General features: G+C 53.1%; 1 protein-coding gene across 1 annotated transcript; it reads left to right on the top strand.

Moving 5' to 3' along the window:
- Window positions 1-304: 304 nt before the first annotated feature.
- On the top strand, window positions 305-26,413 carry OTOP1 (otopetrin 1; the record flags this gene model as incomplete). Its single annotated transcript, XM_080697277.1, has 8 exons — window positions 305-309; window positions 604-655; window positions 2,131-2,824; window positions 6,901-7,037; window positions 10,267-10,325; window positions 15,838-15,968; window positions 21,101-21,990; window positions 26,243-26,413. The coding sequence occupies 8 exons, from the start codon at window positions 305-307 to the stop codon at window positions 26,411-26,413; spliced, it is 2,139 nt and encodes a 712-aa protein (XP_080553403.1).
- Between the last annotated feature and the right edge of the window lie 483 nt (window positions 26,414-26,896).

Raw genomic sequence — 26,896 nt, 5'->3', positions numbered from 1 at the left:
TTAATCCCAGCACTTGGGAGGCTGAGGCAGGGGGATCGTGGTTCGCGGACAGCCTCAGCTACTTAGTGAGGCCCTCTGCAATTTAGTGAGACGCTGTTTCAAATTTAAGAATAAAAAATAGGGCTGAGGGTATGGCTTGGAGGTAGAATGGCCCTGGGTTCCGTCCCCAGTACCGCAAAAACAAAAAAACCCAGAAGCATTATGATGCATGTGTGCAAGGATTGTGCATGGTGTCCCATCGTGCCCATGGTAAGGAGGAGTCACAAGGGGTCTGGGGAGCTTGGCCCCACCCAGCTTGCACGCTATGGAGTAAAGAATGGATCCCAGAGTCCAGGATGTGAGCCCCATGCACGCACGCTGCTTACACACAGCCTGGTCCCCGATAGCCTTCTAGGGCCCATGGAGGTCCCCCTCTAGCCTTCTACCCCTGTCAATGGTGGCCCCCACGGGAAGCTCCAGGCCCCCTCTCTCCCTCATTCCCACTTGCCACGTGACAAACCACCCCAAACTTACGTGATTTAAAACATCAGCCACCGTTTCTTCTGCTTGGGAATCTGCCATCGGGGTCGGGGTTGATGGGAACAGCTTGTACCCGGCCTGCAGGGGTGCGACTCAGCTGGGGCTGGCGGCCCCCTCGCGGATCGTCCTGAGGAGGGTGCGGGCGGGTGTTGGCTTGCGCTGTGGGTGTCTCTCCACGCGGGCCTCCCTCTGCGCAGAGCAGCTTGGGTTTCCACGTGCAGAGGAGCGGGGATCCAGGAGTGAAGATTCATATGAGTCTTTGCTGTTTAACACACTCCACAAACAACAGCTTTAAGAGCACAGCAATGCTTTTCTTGCAGTGCCGTAGGTCAGAAGTCTGGTGTGGGTCTCACTGGGCTAAACTCAAGATGTCGGCAGGCTGCGGTCCTTCCTGGGGGCTCAAGGACAGAGCCATCTCCTTGTCTTCGGGTTGGCAAGATTTAGCCCCCTTGCAGCCTTAGGGCTGAAGTGGCCATTTCCTAGCGGGCGGTGGGCCGAGGGCTGTTCTCAGTACCTGGAGGTCACCTGATTCCTGGTCCCATGGTCCCATGCGTCCTCCATTGTCAAGGCCAGCGGCAGCTGTTCCCATCCCTCTCGTGCTCTGGATCAGCTTGCCTGAGGTCCGCTTCCCTTTCTACTTGTGAAGACCTGCATAGTGACACTGGCCGACCATCCTTGGTCATTCAAGACTATCGCCCTAATTTTTTTTGGTGTCAGGGATTGAGGAACCCAGGGGCATTCTACCTCTGAGCTACATCCTTTTCCTCCTCCCTTCTCCCCTCCTTTTGTATTGGGGAGAAATGAGGTAAATGTGCAAGAATCAAATGAAGGAATGAGGGCAGGAAGGCTGGGGTCGCGGGGGCTTCCGGTGCATCCTCTGTAGGTCAAGATCTGGTATTGCAATTTGCTGGGCCCGGTGCAAAACGAACCCGGAGGCCCCCTGGTTACAAATTTAAGACTTTCAAGACGCAATCTGACAGCCTTAAACCTCCGTGGAGAGGGTGTCTTTGGGTGCCCCTCCTGTGTACTGTAGCAGGCTTGGCTCAGAGGCCTGCCATGACTTTTCTGGGGCTCGGATCCCCCAGGCTGGCTCCCAGCTCTCTTCTGCCACCTGCTCCAAGGGCCTGTCTCCATCTCCTGGTCACCTCGGACCTTAGAACTCTCTTTTAAAAGAAACCTGCCGGGATCTTCTCTAAGTGGCCCAGAGTGGATCGCCGTGGAGACACAGTCCGATTCTGGGAAGGGTCTCCGCAGACGCCCCCAACCCCTAGCTCTGCTCCATCCCCAAGGGAGGCAGTCCCCATCCCCCTGGGGACTGTGAGGCTTGGTCTCTACCAGTGGGAAGAGGCTCAAGTCTTAATCCGGGTCTGGGCATCTCGACCCTTGCAGCCAAACGAAGAAACTCATAAAAAGAGCCCCCCCCCCGCCCCATTCTAGGGACCGCGCGCTAGCTACCCCCACGCCTAGGCAGCCCCACTGGAAGACAGAAGCTGGATACCCACACAGAGGCACCGGACAAGAAACGCAGAAAAACGCGGGGAGGAGGCGAGACAGACAGACGGACGCAGGGACACCTGTAGGCTCCTGTAGACCCCTGAGGTCCCGGGGCAGCTGGAGCAGCAGGCCCCCCGGGTCCCCGCACCCCCCTGGGGGCCGCGGGCGCCGCCTCCTCCGCCCAGCGTTTCCCGGGCGCGGGGTGGGGGAGGCTGGGGGCGGCGTCCTGCCGGGGCCAGGAGCCCGGCTGGACTCAGGGGTCGGGCAGTGGCGTCGGGAGCGGACCGGCTGCACCTCGGCGGAGGGCGGGATCGGAGCGATCGGAGGGGGAGCGGGCGAGGGACTGATTGGGAGAGGGCGTCGGGCACGGACCGCAGCCAAGAGCAACAGGCGGGGACGTCCGCAGCCACCTCCGGGCGCGACCAGACCCGCTGCCGTCCGTCCAAGATGCCCGAGGGCCCCGGGGCGGCCGCCGCGCCCCGAGCTCCGGCCGGCGCCTCGCGCGGCGCGTCCCGGGGGTCCCCCGAGCCCCCGGCCCCTCGGCGCGGCGCCGGGCGCGCCAGCGTGCCGCAGAAGCTGGCCGAGGCGCTGAGCAGCCAGTACGGGCTGAACGCGTTCGTGGCGGGGCTGCTGCTCCTGCTGGCCTGGGCCGTGCACGCCGCGGGCGTGGGCAAGCGGCACCTGCTGGCCTTCCTCACGGCGCTCATGCTGCTGCAGGTGCTCTGGATGCTCTGGTACGTGGGCCGCAGCTCCGCGCAGCGCAGGCTCATCAGGCCCAAGGACGCGCACGCCGGCGCGCGCTGGCTCCGCGGTGAGTCCGCCGCCGCCTTCTCCTTTGTCCTTTTTCTTTCTTTTCTTTCCTTTCCTTCTCTCCTCTCTTTTTCCCTTCTCCCCCACCCCATCTTTCTTTCTTTCTTCTTTCTTTCCATTCTACCTCCAAGCTACACCCCTCTTCCTTCCTTCTTTTCTTTCTTTCTTCTTCCTTCCTTCCTTTCTTTTTCAGTACTGGGGATGGAACCCAGAGGCATTCTACCTCTGAGCTACACCCCTAACACTACTTTTCTTCTTCTTCTTCTTCTTCTTCTTCTTCTTCTTCTTCTTCTTCTTCTTCTTCTTCTTCTTCTTCTTCTTCTTCTTCTTCTTCTTCATTATTATTTGTGCTATTGGGAATGGAACCCAGGGGTATTCAACCTCCGAGCTATACTCCCAGCCCTATTTTTTAGTCTTTATTTTGAAACAGGGTCCATTGAGTTGCAAAGGGCCTCACTAAGTAGCTGAGGCTGTCGGCAAACCACAAACCACGACCCTCCTGTCTCACACTCCTGAATGCTGGGATTACAAGCGTGCACGACCACACCTGGATTCTTCCTTCCTTTCTTCCTTTCTTTCTTTCTTTCTTTCTTTCTTTCTTTCTTTCTTTCTTTCTTTTTGCAGTACTGGGAATGGAACCCAGGGGCACTTTACCTCTGAGCTACACCCCCTGCCCTATTTTTTATTCTTTATTTTGAAACCGGGTCTCACTGAGTTGCAGAGGCCTCACTAAGTAGCTGAGGCTGTCCGCGAACCATGATCCTCCAGTCTCAGCCTCCCGAATGCTGGGATTACAAGCGTGCGCCACCACGCCCGGCCCCAGTCCTATTTTAAAAGTCTTTATTTTTGAAACAGGGTCTCACTGAGTTGCCAAGGGCCTCGCTAAGTAGCTGAGGCTGTAGGTGAGCTGCTACCCTTGGTCTCTGCCTCCCCAGTGCTGGGATTACAGGGGCCTTCTTTTTGTATTTTGAAACAGGGTCTCACTAAGTTGCAGAGGGCCTTATTAAGTTGCTGAGGCTTGCTGTGAATCTGCGATCCTCCTGTCTCAGACTCTCAAGTACTGGGATTGCAAGTGTGTGCCATCATGCCCGGCTCACCCCAGCCCTTTTTATTTTCTTATTTTGAAACCAAGGCCTTGCTAAGTTACTGAGGCTGGCCTCAAACCCGTGATCCTCCTTCCTCAGCTTCTCAAGCACTGGGATTGCAGGCGTGCACCACCATACCCAGCCCCCTCTTTTTCTGAGCCTGGGTCCCCTCTGCCCACAAGCTCTTTGAGCCTGCCCAAGGTTCCCATGCCTCCCCACAGTTTTCCCAGCAGGCAGCGAGGCTCCTGACCCACTGTGGAGGTCACCACCTCTGCTGCGCTCAGGGCTTCTGAGACCTGGCTTGGGCGGTCCCCTTCCTTTCCAGCTTGTATCCTGCATCCTGCGCTCCAGGAATTCTCAGAGTCTCAGCTCCCGTTATGGTGTTTCGTGCCTCTGTGCGTCTGCCTTTCCCTCTGTCTGGAAGGCCCATCACCTACCCTGCGCTCTCCGCCCTTCTGAAAGGGGCTCAGGCCTCCCCATCTCTGACCCCTTTGTGGACCTGACAGCTCCTCCATTTCTGACTGCTCTTGGGTGGGCGCTGCTGTCCCAGAAGCACCGTCCCCTCAGAGCCTGGGCAGAGCCGGCGCTGAGGGAGGGGTGCGTGGAGAGGCCGGGCTGGCCTAGCGAGCCGGGGACGAGGCCTGAGCGTTTGTTCCCCACTGGCAACACGCGCTGAAATGGCCAGGGTGGGACGCCCTGGAAGGGGGCAGATGGGTCTCAGGTCAGGAAGGCAGGGGCCCTGCAGGTGGGAGCGGCTGGGGGCAGCTCGGGGAGAAGCCGCAGCCTCAGGGGTGCTGGGAGGCGGGGCGTTCACAGCAAGCGTGAGGCGTGTGGCGCCCCACCCTTTCCACTGTCTTCAGTCTCCACCCGGATTCTCGCCCTCCGCAGGAATTCGGATCTCCGTTAGAGGGCGACCTCGTTTTCCTTAGATGCCTGACTTGGGTGAGCCCGGGTTTGGGGGTTTTGGACTCTGAGGATCGCTCCCTGGATCCCGAGGCCGCCGGCAGAGTGGGGGGCCAGCACAATTAGCTCTCCTTCCCGCGCGCTGCAAAGGGCTGACCCCGGGCCACCCCCACGGGCCTGGCAGGAGTCGCTCCCGCTCCCAGGCTCCCGCGGCTCTCTGCGCAGCTTCTGTCCTCCTGGGTTTCTGCCTTGGACTGTGACTGTCGGGAGCAGGTCCAGGCTGTCTATGGGAAAGCTGGCCCCGGCTCTAGGTGGCCCCGAGTCTTGTTCTGAAAATGGTTGTTTTAGGGATGGAGGTTCGTGGTCATAGGAGTGTCTATGACTGACAGTATACGCATTGCCAAAGCAAACAAAACACCACGGCATGGAATGTCATTTATTTATTTACTTATTTACTTATTTATTTAGTGTTACTGGGGATGGAACCCAGGGGCATTCTACCTCCGAGCTACACCTCCAGCCCTATCTTTTTTTAAATTTTTTTTTTTTTTGTGGTACTGGGAATGGAACCCAGGGGCATTCTACCTCCAAGCTGCACCCCGAGCCCTATTTTTTATTCTTTATTTTGAAACAGGTTCTCACTGAGTTGCAAAGGGCCTCATTAACTAGTAGCCGAGGCTGTCCTCGAATCGCAATCCTCTTGTCTCAGCCTCCCAAATGCTGGGATTACAAGTGTGCGCCACCACGCCCGGCTGGAATGTCATTTTAGAATATTGACTTCCACAGCCTAAAAATGAAGCCCACAGACTTTTGCCCACTCCTGCCTGCAGTGGATGCACCCGCCCTTTGTCCCAAACTCCATTTCTCCTCTAGCTTCCATCTCTTCTGATCCAGCTCTCCTACCCTTCCTCCGGCCTCCTCAGCCACCCCTCGGCCCCCTGCTCTCCTCTTCCCTCCTCTCTCTCTCCCTCCTCCCCTTTCCTTCCTCTCTCCTTTCCACCTCCTGCCTCTACCTGCCTCCCCGAGATCTCCTCCACTCTCCCTCTCCCTCCCCCTTCTCCTCGCTCCCTCCCTCTCCCTCTCCTGGGCTGAGCCCGTGGTGGGTGGTCATGCTTTTCCTAAACTTGGCAGCCCAGGGAGAAGGGGCGAGAACACAGAGCCAAGGTCTCCCTACTGGACGAGCGAGCGCTATTCCACATCTAGACATCACGTAGAGATGGGATAAAAAGGGCTATATGGAGAGAGCACACAGTAGGTGCTCAGGACGCGATAGCTGTTTGGACACTCAGTAGGTCTCCCCACAAATGACAACTGTTCACGGGCACCGTGGAAACGATGTTGGCCCGGCAAGGTAAACTCTCTGCCCCGGAGGTCTCCTCTCTGTCCCTCTCACCGCTCCAGCCCAGTGTCCTCTTGAGTAAGAGAAGAATCCCAGCTGCCTCTTGTGCCGCCCCCCCCCCCCAACTGGCGCTGAGGTTTTCTAGGAAGTTTTGGATCTTGGGATGGGCTGGGAGGCATCTCTTTGAGCAGGAAGAATTGTGTTGTGAGAAAGTGAAGAATTTCTTTGGAATAAGAAGTATTGACCTACTTAAAAAAATGTCATGGCAACGATGGGTTAATTCATCCCCTCTGTTTGCTAAGTAAAAGGACTGATTTCTTCTAGAAGAACTAACAGCAGTCTGTGTGTGTGTGTGTGTGTGTGTGTGTGTGTGTGTGTGTGTGTTTACTGGGGATTGGACCTGGGGGCATTCTACCTCTGAGCTACACCTCCAGTCCAATTATTTAACATTTTAATTAAATTTTTTTTTTTTTGGTACTGGAGATGGAACCCAGGGTCCTTCTGCCTCTAGGCAATGCCCCTAGACCTATTTTAATTTTTTAAATTTGGAAACAGGGTCTCGCTAAGTTTCTAAGAACTTCACTAAGTTGCTGAGGCTGGCTCTGAACCTGCGATCCTCTTGTCTCAGCCTCCCAAGCGCTGAGATTGCGGGCGCCCGCCGCCATACCTAGCTCTGTGGGGCCTGCTCTATTGAGAGATGACGTCAGCATGCGTCAACCCATCGGCGTGGGTGTCTCCCTCCCCCTTTAGGTAGCATCACCCTGTTCGCAACCATCACCATCGTCCTGAACTGCTTCAAAGTCGGCTACTTCATTGGCTTTTCGGCATGCTTATCAGCGACTGAAGGAGTGTTCCCCGTCGCGCACGCAGTGCACACTCTGCTGCAGGTACCGCGGACCCCTGCCCCTGCCTCCGCGTCCCTGCCAAGTGTCCCAGGGCGCGTGCGCGTCTGGAGCCCCAAGTTGTCTCGCGCGGACGCGCATGCGCTGAGGACTTGCCCCGCGGGTCCCGGGCCGTGGACAGAGGGGACCCAGGCTCAGAAAAAGAGGAGGCTGGGTATGGTGGTGCACACCTGCAATCCCAGTGCTTGAGAGGCTGAGACGGGAGGATGGCAGATTCACAGCCAGCCTCAGCAACTTCATAAGGCTCTCTGCAACTTAGTGAGACCCTGTTTCAAAATATAAAAAGAAGGCTGGGGGTGGCACCTGTAATCCCAGCACTGGGGAGGCAGAGACCAAGGGTAGCGGTTCACCTACAGCCTCAGCTACTTAGCGAGGCCGTTGGCAAGAGCACCTGGCATCTAGCCTCTTAGCAAAGTTCCAGTACACGGTGCAATATTATTAAGCAGGCCCGCATGGTGTACCTTACATCTCTAGGCGTACGAATACTACACACGTGCAGCTTTGCAGCTTTGACCGCATCGCGTTTCCTTTCTTCAGCACAGGTGCCTTCTGTTTCTGTGTATTCAATGTTTGGCTTCTGGGGTTCCATATATAAGTAAATTGTATAGCGGTGGAATGCCCATCAGGTTCATCCACGTTGTTACAGAGGGAAACATTTAGACTCCTGGGCTGTTTTGTTTTGTTTTGTTTTTGGGTACTGGGGTTGAACTCAGAGGCATTCTACACCTCCAGCTTTTAATTTTGTTATTTTTTATTTTGAAATAGGGGCTTGCTAAGTTGGTGAGTTTTTCACTATTTCTTATTTTATTTTATTTTATTTTATTTTTTTGGTACTGGGAACGGAACCTAGGGCATTCTACCTCCGAGAGACACCCCCAGCCCTATATTTTTATTCTTTATTTAGAAACAGGGTCTCACTGACTTGCAAAGGACCCTACTGAGTAGTAGCTGAGGCTGTCCATGACCATGATCCTTCTGTCTCAGCCTCTCGAATGCTGGGATTACAAGCATATGCCACCAGGGAACACTCCTTCAGTGGCTGGGTGTTTTTTGTTTTTTTTTTTTTTCATTTGTGTAGCCTCTAATCCCAGTTCTTGGGAGGCTGAGACAAGAGGATTGCAGGTTTGAGGACAGCCTAGCAAGTAGTGAGAATCTCATCAACCGAGTGAGACCCTGTTTGAAAATTAAAAAATTAAAATAGGGTTGGGAGTGTAGCTCAGAGGTAGGGCGTCCCTGTGTTTTATCCTCAGTGCCCCCCAATTTGTTTTTAAAGTGTGATGTAACACTACCAAAGAAATTAGAAAAATAATAGAAATGAATCTGTAAGCCCACTAGCCGAGACCAGCATTTGCTGTTGTTTTTTAATGTAGCTTCTCCATCCCTTGTGCTTGTGAACAGTCTCGCCAGAGTTTTACATAGGGGGGCAGAATTTTTTATTCCATGTTTTTCACTTAAAAAAGTATAAACTACCCAGGTGTAGGGGCGCATTCCTGTAATCCCGGTACTTGGGAAGTTGAAACAGGAGGACTGCAGGTTGAAGGCCAGTCTCAACAACTTAGCAAAACCTTCAGCAACTTAGTGAGATTTAGTGATTTTCAAAATTAAAAAGGGCCGGGCACACACTTGTAATCCCAACATTCAGGAGGCTGAGACAGGAGGATTGTGGTTTGCAGCCAGCCTCAGCTGCTTAGTGAGGCCCTTTGCAACTCAGTGACACTCTGTTTCAAAATTTAAAAAAAGTAGCCGGGTGTGGTAGCTCACGCTTGTAATCCCAGTACTTGGGAGGCCGAGACAGGAGGATCGTGCAGGTTCGAAGCCAGCCTCAGCTATTTAGTGAGGCTCTCAGAAATTTAGTGAGACCTGTTTCTAATAAAATATAAAAATAGGTCTGAGAGTGTAGCCCAGAGGTAGAAAGCCCCTGGGTTCCACCCCCAGTACCACACACACACACACACACACACACACACACACACACACTAAACTGAGGCCCCAAGTGTTTTGGAAGCTCAAATGATGCCTGGTCCATAGGAGGTGCCCCACCAAACGTGTCCACTCCAGGCGCCGTCAAGTGACTGAGAATGACCTCATCTAATCTCTCGCGATGCCCTTGGGGGTACCCGCTGTGAGCATCCCATTTTACAAAGACGAAAGCAGAGGATTTCTAGTCTTGCCCAGTGCCTTGTCCGGGGCCAGGCAGGGCTCAGGATCTGCTTACAGGTCTGATGCAGGCTGGACACCCTGAAATTCCACAATCAAAAGTGATCCCAAGTCTGAAACTTTCTGAACCCTGGCACGGTGCCACAGTGGATAATTCACACCAGGAAGCTTTGTTTCCTACACAACAGAATTAGAAATATCATCTAGAGTTATCTTCAGGCTATGTATGTAATGTGCATAGAAAAGAAAAATATAAGCCGGGCGTGGTGGCTCACACTTGAAATTCCAGCAATTGGGAGGCTGAGACTGGAGGATCGCGGTTCGCTGCCAGCCTCAGCTACTTAGTGAGACCCTCTGCAACTAGTGAGACCTTGTTTCAAAATAAAGAATAATAAATAGAGCGGAGGGTGTAGCCCTTGGGTCCCATCCCCACACCTGCAAAACAAACAAACAAATAAATAAATAAATTTTGTGCTTAGACTTGGGTTCCATCTTCAAGATTTCTCATTATGAATATGAAAATCTTCCAAAATCTAGAATCCAAAACACTTCTGGCCCTAAGCAATCAGGTAAGAGAGCCCCACCTGTACCGGCAGCATACCCTTCACTAGTTGATCAATCCCATTCCTCATTTACAGCTCTCAACATTTGGTTTCTGGGTACTGGCACAGAGTAACCGTTCAATGGATATTTCTATGATAAAATCTGATATAAATAAGTTACAGCCTTTTCTGACAGGCAGGCTGCCATCTCCAGACCCCATTCCATGGCAGACATCCTCAATCGATTGCCGCACTCCATCAGAAGCAGACATCTTGAGCTGATCGCAGCTCTACTCCCTCCAGGGCTGGGAGAGCTCACTCTTCCAGCTCACAGCCTGCTGTCCCCGCTGGGGAAAGGCACTGTGCCTGGGTGGGGACGGCCACTGGCCTGTGTTGGTGGGAGGTCCCTCAGATCCCAGCCTTTTCCTTTACCTGGTTTTATAGCTTTGCACATGTGCAAATACAAGGACCGTCACCCCATGGATGTAATATTTTCTTCTTTTCTTTCCATATAGGTATATTTTCTTTGGGGACATGCGAAGGATGTTATCCAGTCTTTCAAAACACTGGAAAGGTAAAACATTGTAGGCAGTTGCCTTGAATTTGGCCTTCATTTAGAACAAACAAAACTCATGAGTCTTGCTTGGGTTCTAAACACTGAGACGAGCTCTCCACTCAGTCCTGGAGAGCAGAGTCCTCATGGCCGGAGAGGAGAGAAGTCTTCAGCCTCTTCCTGGGTCACCCCTGGGAGTAGGGTGGAGTGGGGAGTACATTCCTACTTTGCATCTCAGCCGATTCCTTTCCTGGTCCTCTGTTTCCTCTCCTGTGAAATGGGGACAATCGGCTACCTAAGTCTGAGCACCAAAGGAGGGAGTCCCACGCAGCAGGCCCCTTGTCCTGGAACACACGTGGCCAGTCAGTGCTGGTCCGGTTGCTGCCCCATTCCCGGCTCTCTCAGGCAGTTGTGAACATCTGCGGGATAATGGGGGGAATTAGCTGAAGTACAGCCATATGCACTCAGACAGATGAATCAAGGGTCTAGCGCTGGCTTTACGGAAAGATCCCACATCATATGAACTCTGCACGAGCAAAGAGAAAGCCCCTTGCCACCCTGTGAGGTGACAGCTTTCCCTTCTTCTACTCTACAAAATTATTCTTCAAAACTTGTACTTTGTAGCCTGCTGCAGTGGCACACACTTGTGATCTCTGTCCTTGGGAGACGGAGACAGGAGGCTCCGCATTGCTGGTTTGAGGCCAGCCTCAGCGACTTAGCAGGACCTTAAACAACCTAGCGAGACCTTGTTTCAAAATGAAAGATAAAAATGGGTAGTTTAGAGCCAGGTGTGGTGCCACATGCTTGTAATCCCAAGATTCGGGAGGCTGAGGCGGGAGGATCGCAGTTCTCGGACAGCCTCAGCTATGTAGTGAAGCCCTTTGCAACTCAGTAAGATCCTGTTTCAAAAGAAAGAATAAAAAATAGGGCTGGAGGGTGTAGCTTGGAGGTAAAATGCTCCTGGTTTCATCCTCAGTACTGTAAAAAAAAAAAAAAAAAAAAGGCTAGCTGGGGGTATAGCTTGGAGATAGAATGCCCCTGGATGCTGAGGACTGAATCCAGGGGTGTTGTGCCTCTGAGATGTAGCCCTAGCCTTACTTATCTTTGAAAGCAGAGTGTCACTAAGTTGCAGAGGTGGCCACGGACCCGGGATCTTCCTGTCTCAGCCTCCCAAGTAATGGAATTACCCATGTGCGCCACCACGCAGGCTTTCAAAAATGCTTTTAGACACCTCGAAGTATTTTCTCGACTTAAATTCCTAGAGACGAAGCTGTTGGGAGAAAGGCTGAAATATTTCAACAGCGTGCGCTTAGCAGGTGGCCAACAGCCCGCGATCCCAGCTAATCACATCCACTCTCGTAGGAAAAGCACTTTCTGTTGCGTCTGCTACCTCTGAGCCTCTCTCCCACGATGCCCCTGTTCATGTGGATTATAGACAAGGTTGTGATCGCATTTAGCAGATGAGGAAACAGGCTCAGAGCGCTGGCGCAGATGCCCGAGGGTGGGCCGTGTGTGAGTGCAGAGCTGTGTAGGACCCAGGTATTAACCTGAACTGGCTGCTGCTTCCCCGATGGCGTGGTGATGAGGCTGGCCGCTGGGTGCGCTGGGCACCATGTTTTTCTTTGCTGCAGCTGCCTGTTCAGTCCCAGCCTGAGGACATGCAGAGCCTCCAGGCCGAGTCCCTGTCTCTGCCTCCCAGGTCTGCGGTGTTCACTGCAGCAGCCGCCAGCCACCTGGGGCCGGTCCCCACTGCCGTGTGCTCTAAGAGTAAGATCCGTTCTGAATTCCAGAGACCAGAATTCTGAGAGACAGAGCGTACCACACCTTCAGCAGAGTTTTGATACTGGTGTCGCCACGATGCTACATCAGATCCTGACTGGGTTTAGCAAAATGTTATTACAAGTCTTTTCACTTTTAACTCTTTTCTGAATGTGGCCCCTAGGCAATTTTTTTTTTTTTTTTTGGTGGTACTGGGGTTCCTGGAAGCCCATCTACCTCCGGGCTACACTCCCAGACCAATTTTTACATTTTTTAAAATTTGGAAACAGGGTCTCCTAAGCCAGCACGCGCAGCTGGCTTTGAACCTGCGCGATCCTCCTGTCTCTGCCTCCCAAGCGCGGGTATTACAAGCCTGCTCCACCACGCTCAATTTAATCTCCTAGGCAATTTAAAGTTAGTCACGTGGTTCCAGCTGGGCCCTGCATTGCCTCCCTCTGGAGAGCGTTGTTCTGGGCCGTGTACCCAGGCCTTTCTCGCCAGGATCTGCCTCCAGAAGGGGCAGGGTCCTTGCTCTGCCTGGGGCTTGCTGGTCAGAGCCCAGTCTCTTCCTTCCCTGGGTCCTCTTTCCTAAACTGGAGCAAGGTTAGTTTGAGTTGGATATGGACTTAGCTTCATTTAATCTGTTTTGTTTACAGGGCAAAGCTGTTACACATTTTTAAATTACTTAGCACCTCTAGATTTTTTTTTTTTTTTTCCGTACTGGGGGTGGAACCCAGGGGCATTCTACCTCTGAGCTACACCCCCGACCCTATTTTTATATTTTTATTTTGAAACCGGGTCTCACTGGGTTGCAAAGGGCCTCACAAAGTAGTAGCTGAGGCTGTCCTTGAACCACGATCCTCCCCATCTCAGCCACCCAAATGCTGGGATTACAAGCATGCGCCATCACCCCGGGCACCAGCTTTAGATTTTAGATTTAGGTTTCTATTTCTTCAGAGAAAGCGAAGGATGTGGCCATCCCAGGCGCTCATGACCGCAAGGGGCCAGATCTGAGTTCGGGCTGCTCCTGCAGATGGGCTGCCACTCCCCTGTTGCTCCAGTCCCCGCACTTCCTAAAGCACCGCTGAGCTCGTCCCCCCACCCCAACCCTGCACTTACTATTTGCCTCTGGTTTCTGGAGACCATATCTCACCACCCTGCACTTCGAGGCTATACAGGAAGCTTCCTGCTGAGCAGAGGTTCCTCTGCTGGTGTGAACGCCTTTCCTTACCCAAGGTGCAGTTTAGAGGGAAAAGCAATTCTTTTTTTTTTTTTTTTAACAATTTTTTATTGAACATAAATAGTATACATTTAAACTATATTTGGTGCCCTCTTCCCCCCGCCCCCGTTTTCCCTTCCCCCCTCCCACCAATGGTTGTCCAGGTTAACCATGTCTTATTCATAATTTTACACATGTTCAGGTGTAGACCCTCATTGATCAAGATCAGCCTTCCTCCTCTCCTATCTTTCCATTCAAACTTTGCTGGTATTTCCCCTCCATTATCTGGAGTCCCACTGGTATCCTCTGTGTTTCCTAGTTTGGGCATATTAGAGGAAACATATGTATCTTCTTCTTCTGTGCTTGGCTGATCTCACTTAACATAATGTTCTCCAGGGCTTTCCATCTTCTTGCAAATGATATAATTTTGTTCTTCTTTATGGCTGAATAGAATTCCATTGTGTGTATTTCCCACAGTTTTGTTATCCATTCATCTGTTGATGGTGATCTGGGTTGGTTCCATATTTTGGCTATTACAAATTGTGCTGCTATGAACATAGGTATGCATATGTTGCTGTAGTTCTCTGAATTCAACCCCTTTGGAAAGATACCCAGGAGTGGTAGAGCTGGATCATATGGTGGATCTATGAGGGAAAAGCAATTCTGAGAACAGAGCTGGGAACACAGATTGTGATCAGAAATGGCTCCGGTCGAGCGGGCGTGGTGGCGCACGCTTGTGATCCCCGCGCTTGGGAGGCGGAGACAGGAGGATCGCGCAGGTTCGAAGCCAGCCGCGCTGGCTTAAGAGACCCTGTTTCCAAATAAAAATGTAAAGATAGGTCTGGGAGTGCAGCCCGGAGGTAGAAGGGCTTCCAGGAACCCCAGTACCACCAAGAAATGGCTCGGGCTGCCTGCCCTTCCTTGTGGTCTGGGATACTAGGCTCCAAGCGTAAGGAAAGCTGCCAGGCCTGGGGAAGGACCCCCTCCCTCAGTGGGACCATTCTGGCTCAGCTTGTGGGCAGCTGCCAGCTCGCGGGAGCTTTCATGACCGGGCAGCTGTAGGTGGCACTGGCGCCACCTCCTAGACCTAGTGGGCCTGGGATTGGGCGTTGCCATCTGGATCAGAGAAAGGAGAGAAGAAAGGGAAGGCGTGGGCTTTATGAGCAGAGAAAGCCCCAGGCGTAGGCAAACAGCTTTGTCCCGCTTGTGAAAGGCGCTGTAGACACCTCCCAGCCGCCGGCCGGAGCCGCGGCAGCTGCACAAGCACAAGGCGACCGACCAACCGAGGACGGGCAGACGCTGGCCCGCCGCCCGGCCGCTCATCCCCCTCAGCCTGCACGTGGCTCCGCTGCTAAAGGCAGCCAGGGGTCGGGGAGGGGAGCAAAGGCTTGGCCTGCTGTTGTGGGAGCCCAGAGGGGTCAGCGGGGTTAGAACTCCAAGCAGAGGCGGGGTCAGGGCGCGGGATGCAGCTGCAGCCATTTTCCCCCGCAGGCTGGTCCTGGGCTGGTGGGTGGGGAAGGGAGTAGGCGCCAAGGGGCCTCTGCTAAGGCCCCGGTGGGAGCTTGCATGCTCGGAGACCACAGGGACTTTGAGACGGGCGGGGACTGCAAGACAACCACACGGGCCCTCTGACTCGTGTCTGCCTTCCTCTTCACCCCCGTTTCTACCTTCTTAGGAAGTGGAGTATCCCAGGGTCGGGGCAGGACTCTGGACTGAGACCAGAGCAGCAATGCTGCCCGTGACTCTTCAAACCCCAGTGTGCCACCTTCTCTACGCGTGCCCAGAGGCCAACTCCGGGACCTGTCTGGGACTCTAGAAGCCAGGCACTGTCCTGACTGAGCAGGCTTTGTCTAGCTCTGTGCTCTGCCATTCTTGGGTGGGGGGTCGCTGCTTTGTCTTGTTCTTCTTGCCTCATGGTCCCAAGATGGTTGCCACAACTCCAGCCTTCACACACTTAAGACTGTCCTAAAAGGAGAAAAAGACCATAAGCAGGCTTTTCTCATCTTTTCTTAATCTCTTTCATCGAAAAGCAAAAGCTATTTTAGCAACGTCCTATAGACTGCACCTGACGTTCAGCTGGCCAGAACGGCCAAGCCTAGTTGCAAAGGAGTCCAGACCGCAAGGCCTGGCTTGCTTTGGCGTCTTTCAAGGTAGGCAGGAAGGTATGGGGGTGGCTGATGATTTGGGGTGATTTGTCAACATTAAGAGGTTTCCAAGAGAGCCCTTTTATCTCCTCTCCGTTCTCTTCTTTTTCTTTCTGGGAAAAAGGTCTGGGCTCTGGGATTGGCTGCCATCTTATATTAAATATCTTTCCCCATGACCTTGGTCCTTTGATGTACCGAAGACAATGTGCCGAGTCCTGGCAAGTTTGGGATTAAGGCGGAACGCCAAAGCTCTGTGGTTTGGGAAGATCCTCCTGTCAGCCAGACCCACCTGGAGGCTGGGGGACTGCCAGGGGCTGCCAGCGTGGGGGCCGAGGGGAGGTGTCGCGCCTGTCTGTCTGTCTGTCTGTCTGTCTGCCCAGGGCCCTCCAGAGCCAAGTCCTGTGCTTTGCAGGTTTGGGGTGATCCACTCGGTCCTCACCAACCTGCTCCTGTGGACCAACAGCATCCTGAACGAGTCCAAGCACCAGCTGAATGAGCACAAGGAGCGCCTGGCCACCCTGGGCTTCGGGAACATAACCGCAGGTGAGTGGCAGGAGCCGGCCCACCGCCATGTTGGAAGGTTCTGGAAACCGCCCAGACCAGAGTGCTGGGAGGTGCGCTGGGGTGCCCCGGCTCGCCTCGGCAGACAGCCCCTGTGTTGAAAGCCTCCCGGCTCCCGGGCGCTCACCGCCTCCCTAAGTAGGGTGTGCAGAGCTTAATTGAAGGTTCCCCCGTGACTCAGGGCCCGGAGGACCCCAGGGTGTCATTTGGATGGCCGTTCCCATGGTCCAGCCCGCTGGAGAAATAAATGTCCTTTGTTTTCGACCTTGCAAGATGGGCGTTTTTTTTTTTCTGTTTTTAATGACGCTTCTATGGTCAGGTCTGTCAATGGGAAGCCGGGCTTTAGAAACGCCTTTGAGGGGTTTCTGATGCTAAGCTGTGCTGAGCTGGCTTAGTCTGTCTGGTGTCTGCCCGCCTTTATTCTCCCTTGTCCTTATTTGGGAGCCTGTAGTGTAATCTTTAAATTCCCTTCCAGAATTCTCGAGGATTTGTGGTCTCTCGCATCAGTCTGGGAACACCTGGGCGGGGGCGAGCGGGCTGGGAGGGACAGAGACAGAAATTCAGGGAGTCAGGAATGTTTCATCCCAAGCTGGCTGTGTGGCCTTTGGAAGTCCTCCGCCCTCTCTGAGCCTGCCTTTGTAACATGAGAGGCCCTGAGCGTGCATGGACTTGCAGAGACCCCTTCCTCTCTCATGCTCCGCAACACATCTGGCTCTGCGCCCCCAGCCCCATCCCAAGAGCAACTCTGAACCTATTTCTCCATCGGGGGCGCAGGCTAGAGTGATGGCTAGCAGCCCACCTGGGGGAGGTCCTGCGGCTCCGTCCATCCTGGACCTTGGTAGCAGTAACGACAATGAAAGCAAACTTCTAAGCGCTCACCGGGTACCTGGCCCCGGTGCTCACAGAACTCCTGCCCCAGGCCTCCGCAGGTCATATGGATGAAGCCGTTAGGTCTCAGAGAAGCTAAGTAACGAGCCCGAGACTGCACAGCAAATATGATCCAGTCAGGATGCAAATCCTGGCCGTCTGGCTCCGAGGCCTCATGGAAAAATGGGTTAGATTAATTTACAATAAGGGCTCCCGGGGTCTGGCTCGGTGGCGCTGGGCCCTTCCTCCGGCCTCTCGCCCTCCCCCACACACCCTGCATCCAGGCACAGCTGGGGAGCTCCTCATGGGGAGCTGCGTGGTGCTCGGGAAGGGCCTGGGGGCGCGAGCGCCACACACAGCACTTGCGTCGGATTGTGAAAGTACGCACGTGTGTTATAAATTAAAACAGCGGCGAAGTGTAAACAACAACAAAAAATCCACGGTGATGCCCACCCAGAAATGCAGCTGGATGCAGTTCACATTTGGTTAATTTTTTGGGTATGCCTTTAAAAAAAGTGTAAGCCAGGCGTGTTGGCCCACTTGTAATCCCAGCATTCAGGAGGCCCAGACAGGAGGATCGCGGTTCAGGGACAGCCTCAGCTGCTACTTAGGGAGGCCCTTTGAAATTCCTGAGACCCTGTTTCAAAATCAAGAATAAAATAAAGGGCTGGAGTGTAGCTTAGGGGCAGAAAAAAAAAATCAAAACACAAAAACAAAAAAATTGTAGTTGAGCCAGGTGTGGTGGCGCACGCTTGTAATCCCCGCGCTTGGGAGGCAGAAACAGGAGGATCGCGCAGGTTTGAAGCCAGCTGCGCTGGCTTAAGAGACCCTGTTTCCAAATAAAAAATATAAAATAGGTCTGGGAGTGTAGCCTGGAGGTAGAAGGGTTTCCAGGAACCCCAGTACCACCAAAAAAAAAAAAAATGTAGTTGCCGCTGTGTGTGTGTGTGTGTGTGTGTGTGTGTGTGTGTGTGTGTGTGTGTGGTACTGAGGATGGAACCCAGAGGCGCTCTACCACTGACTTACGTCCGGCCCTTTTTATTTTGATTTTTCTTTTTGTTGAGACAGGATCTGGTAAATTGCTCAGGTTGGTCTTGATCTTGAGATTCTCCTGCCTCAGCATCCTGAGTAGCCGAGATCGCAAGGTGTGCACCCCTGCACCTGGCTTCTAGTTGATTTTCAAAAAAATACCAAAATAGTATTTTATTAATAAATTGGATTCCCATGCAATTGACTAAAAGAATAGAGAATAGCCCCATGGGCTACTAGGGAAAAAGTCTTGGAAATGTATTGAGTGAAGAGTGGGTTCAGGTAAGTGAGCATACATATAATCTATTTGAAAAACAAATTATATGCAAGGGTGTACATCAAACCACAACGATTACGTCTAAGAGAATTATGGGGTGATTTTTATTCTTTTTTATTTATTTTTATTGATATAATTATCTGTCATAGTGAGTTACAGTTATTTTATCTTTTTATTTTTATTTTTGGTGGTACTGGGGTTCCTGGAAGCCCTTCTACCTCCGGGCTACACTCCCAGACCTATTTTATACTTTTTTAATTTTGGAAACAGGGTCTCTTAAGCCTCTGGCTTCAAGCCTGCGGATCCTCCTGTCTTTGCCTCCCAAGCGCGGGGATGACAAGCGTGCGCCACCACGCCCGGCTGAGCCTGTTTTCACTGCAACCCACAGGAAGGGATAAATTTACCCAAACACACATATTTGTGTGCATAGGTATACGCCATTCTTGTGTGTGTGTGTGTTACCAGGAATGGAACCCAGGGGCTTTCTACCTCCAGGCTACACTCCCAGACCTATTTTATACTTTATTTAGAAACAGGGTCTCACTGAGTCGCTGAGAGCTTCACTAAGAAGCTGAGGCTGGCTTCGAACCTGCGCGATCCTCCTGTCTCGGCCTCCCGAGCGCGGGGATGACAAGCGTGCCCACCGCGCCCGGCTGTATACGCCAGGCTTAATCTCAGGTAAAGGATGCCTCATCTTACTCCACCAGAAACATTCTGATATTTCTGTGGTATTTGACTCCATTCAACCCTGCTCTCTTCTATCCCATCACGATTCCATTCTGTTAAGACAAATATTGGTAGCTCCTCTAAATTGATTTCACAACCCAGTATGTATTTACCAGCATTTAGAATCTACTGGACATACAATTCCTTCCTCCCTCCCTCCCTCCCTCCCTCCCTCCCTCCCTCCCTCCCTCCCTCTTGCGCTGGGGGTTAAGCCCAGGGAATCTCATTCCTGAGCTAGCTATTTTTGTATTTTGAAACGGTCTCGCTAAGGTGCTGCTGCGGCCGGCCACCGAGCCGCGACCCTCCTGTCTCAGTTCCCCAGGACTGAGCTCCAGGAACGCGGCGCCATGCCCCGCTATGTCTTGGCTTCCTTCACTGTCGTTTTTAGATGATTATTTTCCCATATCACTTCTATTTGCTTTATTTTGTTGACTTTTAAATTGACAAAAATCTGGGTACACTTGTCATCCACGACATGCCCTTTAGAAACAGGGATGCGCGGTGGAATGATAACTCAAGCCCGTTAGCAGGCGCATCGCTACACATCTTAATCAGTAAAATACATCTTCATTATGATTTTTAGCGGCTGCCTGCTATCTATTCCATTGAGTGGCTGTGGCAAAAGTCACTTAATAATCTCTAAATTCTTGGACATTAATCAATCTCTCTTGCACACACATATGTCTAATTTTATCTGTTTTTCTTTGCTTTTTCTTTTTTCAGTGCTGGGCATGGCGCCTGGGGCTTTGCACTGACCACTTAGCAGTACCACCACCCCGCCCTTTCTGATGTTCTGGGTATATATTTTACGTTTCCCCCAGAACAGAGTGGAGTCATGGGCAGAGTCTGCGTAGGTCTCACCCATAAGGCCTTAGTCACACCGTTCTTTATTTGCTTCTGGAATTTTCCCTCCTTGCTGGGAGTCCTTCCAGACTTTTTTTTTTTTTTTTTTTTTTTTGCTATCTTTACCTATCACCCATGGGTTTCTGTTCTGCAAGAAGAGTGATATGCTTTATCCTCTTAGGTCACCTGATGTTCAACAGTACCTTGTGAACATCTTTATATGGTAATAAGTAAACTTCTCTAATGACATTTATTTTTCTTTTTATTGATTTTGGTACTGGGAATTAAACACAAGGGCATTCCAAACTACATCCCTATTCTTATTTTCAAACAAAGCATCAGTGAATCGCTAAGGTTGGTTTCCAGCCTGCGATCCTCGCGTCTCAGCCTACCAAGTACTGGGACTACAGGCATGTGAGCCTACCTTGTCCAGCTGCAGTGCCATTTATAATCGCTATACAATATTTCAATGTGTGGATAAAACAGGAGTTATATAATTGCAATTCTTGGGGAGTATTCCTGGCTCTCATTCTAGCCCTGGCACTAAACGTTAGCCAGATGCGATGGTGCCTGCCTGGAATTCCTGAGACTTTTGAGCCAGAGGCAGGAGGACCCAAAGGACGCCAGCCTTACCGACTCAGTGAGACCCCATCTCAAAATAGGAATATTAAAAGGGCTGGGTCTGTAGCTCAGTCTTAGAGCATCCCCGGGCCCTGTCCTCAGTACTGCAAAATAAACAAGCAACAACAGCAACAAGCCAAACCCAAACCCCACACTAAAAGCGACACCTGGCATGGTGGCACACACCTGTATTCCCAGGCAGTATTTGGGAGGCGGAGACAGGAGGATCTCAGGTGTGAGGCCAAGCCTCAGCAACTTAGTGAGGCCCTCAGAAAGTTAGTGAGATCCCATCTCAAAATAAAAAATAAAGTAGGGTTGGGGTATAGATTGGAGGTAGCAGCCTCTGGGTTCAATCCCCAGTGGTACTAAAACACAAACAACACCATGGCATTATTATTATTATTATTATTATTATTATTAGTAGTAGTAGTAGTAGTAGTAGTGGGGGTGGAACCCAGGGGCACTCGACCTCCGAGTTACACCCCCAGCCCTATTTTTTATTCTTTATTTTCAAACAGGGTCTCACTGAGTTGCAAAGGGCCTCAAGAGGTAGCTGAGGCTGTCCTCCAACTGCGATCCTCCTGTCTCTGCCTCCCAAATGCTGGGATGACAAGCGTGCGCCATCACGCCCGGCTAACACCATGGTGTTAAACATGATGACAAATCAGCTCTCACTCCGGTGGGCAGAGCTCGCGGGGCCCCTGCGTGACTTCCCCCGCTGATGGCCCTCCTCTGTCGCCTGTCACCCTAGCGCTGGACGACCACACGCCGCCCTGTAACTGCACGCCGCCCACCCTGTGCGCCGCCGTCTCCCAGGTGATCTACTACCTGTACCCCTTCAACATCGAATACCAGATCCTGGCCTCTACCATGCTCTACGTGCTGTGGAAGAACATCGGGCGCCAGGTGGACAGCCCGCGGCGCCCCAAGGTCCAGTTGGAGCTGGACAGGGTGCTGGCGGGCTCGGGGCTGGGCCTGGCGGTGCTGGCCGCCACCATCGGGGTGGTGGCCGTCTACCTCATCCACATCGGGCGCTCCAAGACCCAGAGCGAGTCCGCGCTCACCATGTTCTACCTGTATGCCACCGGGCTGCTGCTGCTCATGGGGGCCGCCGGCCTGCTGGGCCTCCGGATTTACAGGATGGACGAGAAGTCGCTGGACGAGTCCAAGAACCCCGCGCGCAAGCTGGACGCGGACCTGCTGGTGGGCACGGCCTCGGGCTCCTGGCTCATCTCCTGGGGCTCCATCTTGGCCATCCTCTGCGCCGAGGCGCGCCCCCGGTACACCTGGTTCAACCTGCCCTACTCCGTCCTGGTGATCCTGGAGAAGTACGTTCAGAACCTCTTCATCGTCGAGTCGGTCCACCGGGAGCCCGAGGGGCGCTGCGCCGACGTGCAGACGCTGCGGGTGGTCGCCGTCCTCCAGGGCGGCCTCGGGAGCGGAGGGGTGGCCGGGGACGTGGCCGGCCCCGCTGGGGACCTGCGGCCCGCGGCTAATGGGCAGCTGTGTCCACACCCGGGCGCTAGCAAAGAGGAAGAGGACCGGGGCTGGACAGCGGCCCCGAGCTCAGCCCTGAAGGGCCCCGCCAAGAGAGGCTTGCTGCGTAACATCGCCGTCTTCCTGTTCCTCTGCAACATTTCGGTAACACCCCACTGTTTGTGTTTTTATTTTATTTTATTTTATTTTATTTAAGTGGTGCTGGGGATGGAATCCAGGGGCATTTTACTTCCAAGCTCCATCCCCAGCGCTTTATATATATATATATATATATATATATATATATTTTTTTTTTTTTTTTTTGGGGGTCTGGGGATGGAACCCAGGGGCATACAACCCCTGCCCTATTTTTTATTCTTTAGTTTGAAACCGGGTCTCACTGAGTCGCAGAGGGCCTCACTAAGTAGCTGAGGGTGTCTGTGAACCCCCATCCTCCGGTTTCAGCCTCCTGAATACTGGGATTACAGGCGTGCGCCACCACGCCCGGCTCCCAGCCCTATTTTTTATTCTTTATTTGAAACAGGGTCTCACTGCATTGCAAAGGGCCTCACTAAGTAGCTGAGGCTGTCCTCCTGTCTCAGTCTCCCAAATTTTTTTTTTTACTCCATTAATTTATTTCCCACCACCTTTTTGGAATCGGGCTCAGAGATAGCTTGTGCTAGATACACATATAAGACCATAAGTCGACCTCTAGTCTACAGGGCCTGCCGGGGGCCAGGGTTGGGGAGGGGCACTCAGGAGGCCAGGTGAGAAGGCCTCGTCTCTGTCCTTGCAAAGGTCACAGCTTAGTGGGAGGGAGACAGGAAAAAATATCAGATGCGTAGGCTGCATGAGAAGCCGGGTCTGGCTGTGTGGAGTGTGGTGGGCCTGGGCGGATCAGGGAGGGGCTCCAGTGTCCAGTGTCAGCCAGGGCTGCTCTGGCTGCAAATAACAGGCTTCACCAGTAGACACTTCAGTCTTCGGGATGTAGAATGATCTGACAAGAGTCCCCGGGGCTGGCTGCTTGGGTTTGGCCTGGCAGCTGAAGCCATGCCAGTAAGGATCGGGCAGAGTTAATTTTGCTGCTGAGCCAGGCATCGCATCTGGGTTCAAGACAGGAAGAAGAGGGTTGGGCCTGGCGTCTGGCAGTGTCTCTCCCAGGGCCACCGCTGCTCGCTGCCAGGGCGGCAGGAGCTCAGAGAGCTTGGTGTCCGGCCTCTGCGGTCAGGGAGAAGAAGGGGTAGTTACTCACCCACGGTTGGTCGCCTCAGCCTCAAGGAATGGCGAGGAGTTCACCAGGTAATCAAGACAGGGACAGCACCTGGGCGGAAGGCACTGGCGGTGCGAAGGTGTGGAGGCAAACCCAGCCGGGGCTTGTCTGGGGGTAGCGCGCACTGCGTCCACATTCAGCAGAGCAGCAGAGCGGGGAATTGAAGGGAGCGTCCAGTTGGGCATGGTGGCGCACGCTTATAATCCCCGCATCCCAGAGGCTGAGACCGGAGGATCGCGGTTCGCGGACAGCCTCAGCTACTTAGTGAGACCCTTTGCAACTCAGTGAGGCCTGGTGTCAAAATAAATAGTAATAATAATAATAATAAATAGGGCTGGGGGTGTAGCTCAGAGGTAGAATGCCTCTGGGTTCCATCCCCAGTATTGAAAAGCCGGGAGGAGGGGGTGCAGCCTGAGCAGGCTCTCCTTGCCCTGGCTTGGAGCTGGCCTTGGTGCTCAGGGCCCTCTGGGGCTGTGTTTTGCAGTGACCCCATGCAGTCTGGGTGGGGAAGGATGGGGCTGAGGGCTTCACCCAGGGTGGGCGCAGGCTGGAGAGAAAAGACAGCAGAAAGCTTTGTGTGCCCTGGGGGGTTTCTAGAGGTGCAGAGAGGGGGGCAGTGGGGCTTGGTGGGAAGGGGGGACACAGCCCTGGCACTGCACCCACCTCTGCCAGGATGTCTCATCTCAGGTCCCTATCCCTCACCTGGAAGAAGTCAGCTGCACCGCCAGCCTCCAAATCAAGGATCCCCATGTCTCCCCATTGGCTCAGGGGCTTTTGAGATGCCTCCCTTAATTTCAGTTGGTGCATGCTGGGAACACCACTCTGTGTGTGTGTGTGTGTGTGTGTGTGTGTGTGTGTGTGTGTGTGTGTGTGTGTGAGAGAGAGAGAGAGAGAGAGAGAGAGAGAGAGAGAGAGAGAGAGATTGTGTGTGTTACTGAGGATTGAAGGCAGGGCCATTCTATCTCCAAGTTACAGCGCCATTCCTATTTTATTTTATTTTTTGTTTTGAAACAGGGTCTCCCTAGTTTGCTGAGGGCTTTGCTGCCTTGCTGAAGCAGTTCCCAAACCTGTGATTCTCCTGTCCCAGCCTCCCAAGTCCTGGGATGATAGGTGTGCGCCACCGTGTCTGGCTGGAGGTGCCACTTTGATGTTACTCTGAGAATACAAAATCAGGAGGGACCCATGACAGGATGGCCACGGGTCTCCTAAGGACATCAGACTCGTGCTTTGAATCACCTGGCCTTGGCTTCGCTGGGATGGCAGCTGACCACAGGCACCTCCAGGAAGGCCCTCTTCTCGCCTGTCATACGTATTTATTCAGTACCTTATGTGTTTATGTGTGCCCAGAACCGACAGGGAAAGAGACAGCAAGAGAGAGGAGAGGAAGAAAGGAAGAAAGAAAGTAATTCCAGCAGGCTTGTGAAGTACAGATTTCAAGTATTTCAGTCGGAGTTCTTACGCAGTCAGAGCTAGTTCTAGAAGTGGGTTGGGTGGGGGGATCCCCTTAGGTAGGAGGTGGGTTTTATCTGAAATATTTTGGGAACACTCTGAGTTCTAATTGGGGAAGGATATGATCTAACTTCCACCAGAATGAGCCTGGCAGCCGAGTACAGTGTGGCCTTCAGGGAGGAGAGTCTGAGCGGGAGGGGCAGGTAGGATTTACTGCAGAGGCCTGGGCAGAAGGAGGTGGAGGGACGTGGCGAACTGAGGCTAGTGCGTGGCAGGTGCCGAGTCAGGACTCGCTGGTGGGCTGGAGTCCGAGGGAGAATACAGATGATACTCGCGGTCTTGACAGGGCGCCTGAGAGGAAGATGGCGCTGAGAACTTGGGAAATAAGGATGTATGGTTGAGTCTGACCTGTGCTTCAGACACCAAGCACCTTGAGAGGAATATGAACCTATGGTTCTCGAGAGTGGCCAAGGTGGACGTTTAGCTGGAAGACAGGGCCCTGTAGCTGCTGCGTACAGCCAGGGCCTGGGTAAGAGCTCAGGGGTTATGTGTAGAGAGAAGCCAGGGGACCCCAGAGTGAGCCTGGGATCTGCCAACATTAAGAGTCTGAGCAAAAGTGGGGGAGCCAGGGGAGGGAGCAGGGTAGGGGTCTACAGGAGGGGCAGGTCTGCATGGAGAGGTGAACCTTGACCATGTGTATCGGTCATCTAGTGCTGTGTAAGAAGTGACCCCTAAAGTTAGCAACATAAAGCCACAAACATACCATTTCAAGCCTCTGTGGGTGGTGAATCCAAGTCAGTCTGGCTGAGCACCAGCTTAGGGTGGTTGCCGGGTTACACGCTGTGGTCCGGGGCTGCACACTTGCCACAGTTTTACTTTGGAGATCTGATTCCAAACTCACTCGCGTGGCTGCTGGCAGGATCCAGCTCCTTGTGGGTGTTGGACTGAGGGCCCAAGGGTCCTGCTGGCCGCTGGCCTGAGCCTTCCCTCCTCTCCTTGCCATGTGGCCTTTCCATCGGGCAGCTCAGCCTTGGACACCAGGGTCAGATGGCTGGCAGATCCTTCGGTAACCTCATCTGGAAGTGGCTTCCTATGACCTGTGTCCCGCTTTGCTGTTAGGTTCAGTATGTTCAGCTGGCACTCCAGGTGGGGACTGTGTGAGGGCAGTCCAGCTGGGGACCACTGGGGTCACGCCAGAGGCTGCCTGTCACAGCGTGGATTAGAGCGAGCAACAGAGGCATGAAGGGGCCCAGCAGGGGAGACCCGGCAGCTTCCGGGGTGGCAGAGGGGACAGAAGCCAGGGCAGAGACCGAGGAGTTGGTGGGGACAGCATAGAGGTTCCATGAGCCTCAAAACCCACGGGTTATTGCTCTAAGTTTTGCAAACTCCATTCTCCTGTAGGCACTCTTAGAGAGGCGTGAGCATCCCTATCTTAGACGGCAGAAACTGAGTCCGGGAGGGATGGAGGGAATCAGATGGGGTCAGAAAGGGCTCCCTGGGTGCTGACTGCCAGGACTGGGAGTGGGGGGCGGAGGAGCCTCCTGGCAGGTGGCGGATCTGCTAGAGAAGAGCATCGCTGTGGCCGATGTGGCCCAGGCTGCTGGAGTCAGGTCTGTGCGTGTGGGGCCCGGAGCTGAGGGGGCCTCCGGGGGCCTGGACACCACCCACCTTGACCCCGGGTCTTCTCTTTTCTCGTAGCTTTGGATACCGCCCGCCTTTGGCTGTCGCCCCGAGTATGACAATGGGCTGGAGGAAATTGTCTTTGGCTTTGAGCCCTGGATCATTGTGGTCAACCTGGCTATGCCCTTCTCTATTTTCTACCGGATGCACGCAGCTGCCTCCCTCTTTGAAGTCTATTGTAAGATGTAGCGTGGGCGCATCAGCGAGCAGACCCGGGAGTGTACCAGGGCCACCTGGGAATGGCCGGGCTGGGCAAACAGCTCCTGACAAATGTGGGAGGGGCCTTTTGTCTGCCGTGATTGTGTATCCGGTGGGCAAACAAGTTCAATCAAAGTCTATCAGGTGGCTGCAAATTGTCCTCGGTTAGTTAATTCTAAGCAAACTCAAATCACTGTATCTCTTCTAAGCAAGAATCTGTCTTTTTTATTTTTATTTTTTATTTTTTTGTTTTAGAAGAATAGGATCTTAGACTGCAAAAAAAGTAACTTGTTTTTATTTTTTTTCATTTCATTTCATTTCATTTCATTTCATTTCATTATTTTGTGGTACTGGGGATGGAACCCAGGGGCATTCTACCACCAAGCTACATCCCCAGCCCCATTTTTGTTTTATTTTGAAACAGGGTCTCACTAAGTTGCAAAGGGCCTAAGTGACGGAGGCTATCCGCAAACC

The sequence above is a fragment of the Muscardinus avellanarius genome, assembly GCF_963383645.1.
Source record: "Muscardinus avellanarius genome assembly, chromosome: 6".
Taxonomy (NCBI): Eukaryota; Metazoa; Chordata; class Mammalia; order Rodentia; family Gliridae; genus Muscardinus; species Muscardinus avellanarius.
Note: the sequence above shows the minus strand (reverse complement) of the source record. Positions and strands in the feature narration are given on the sequence as shown.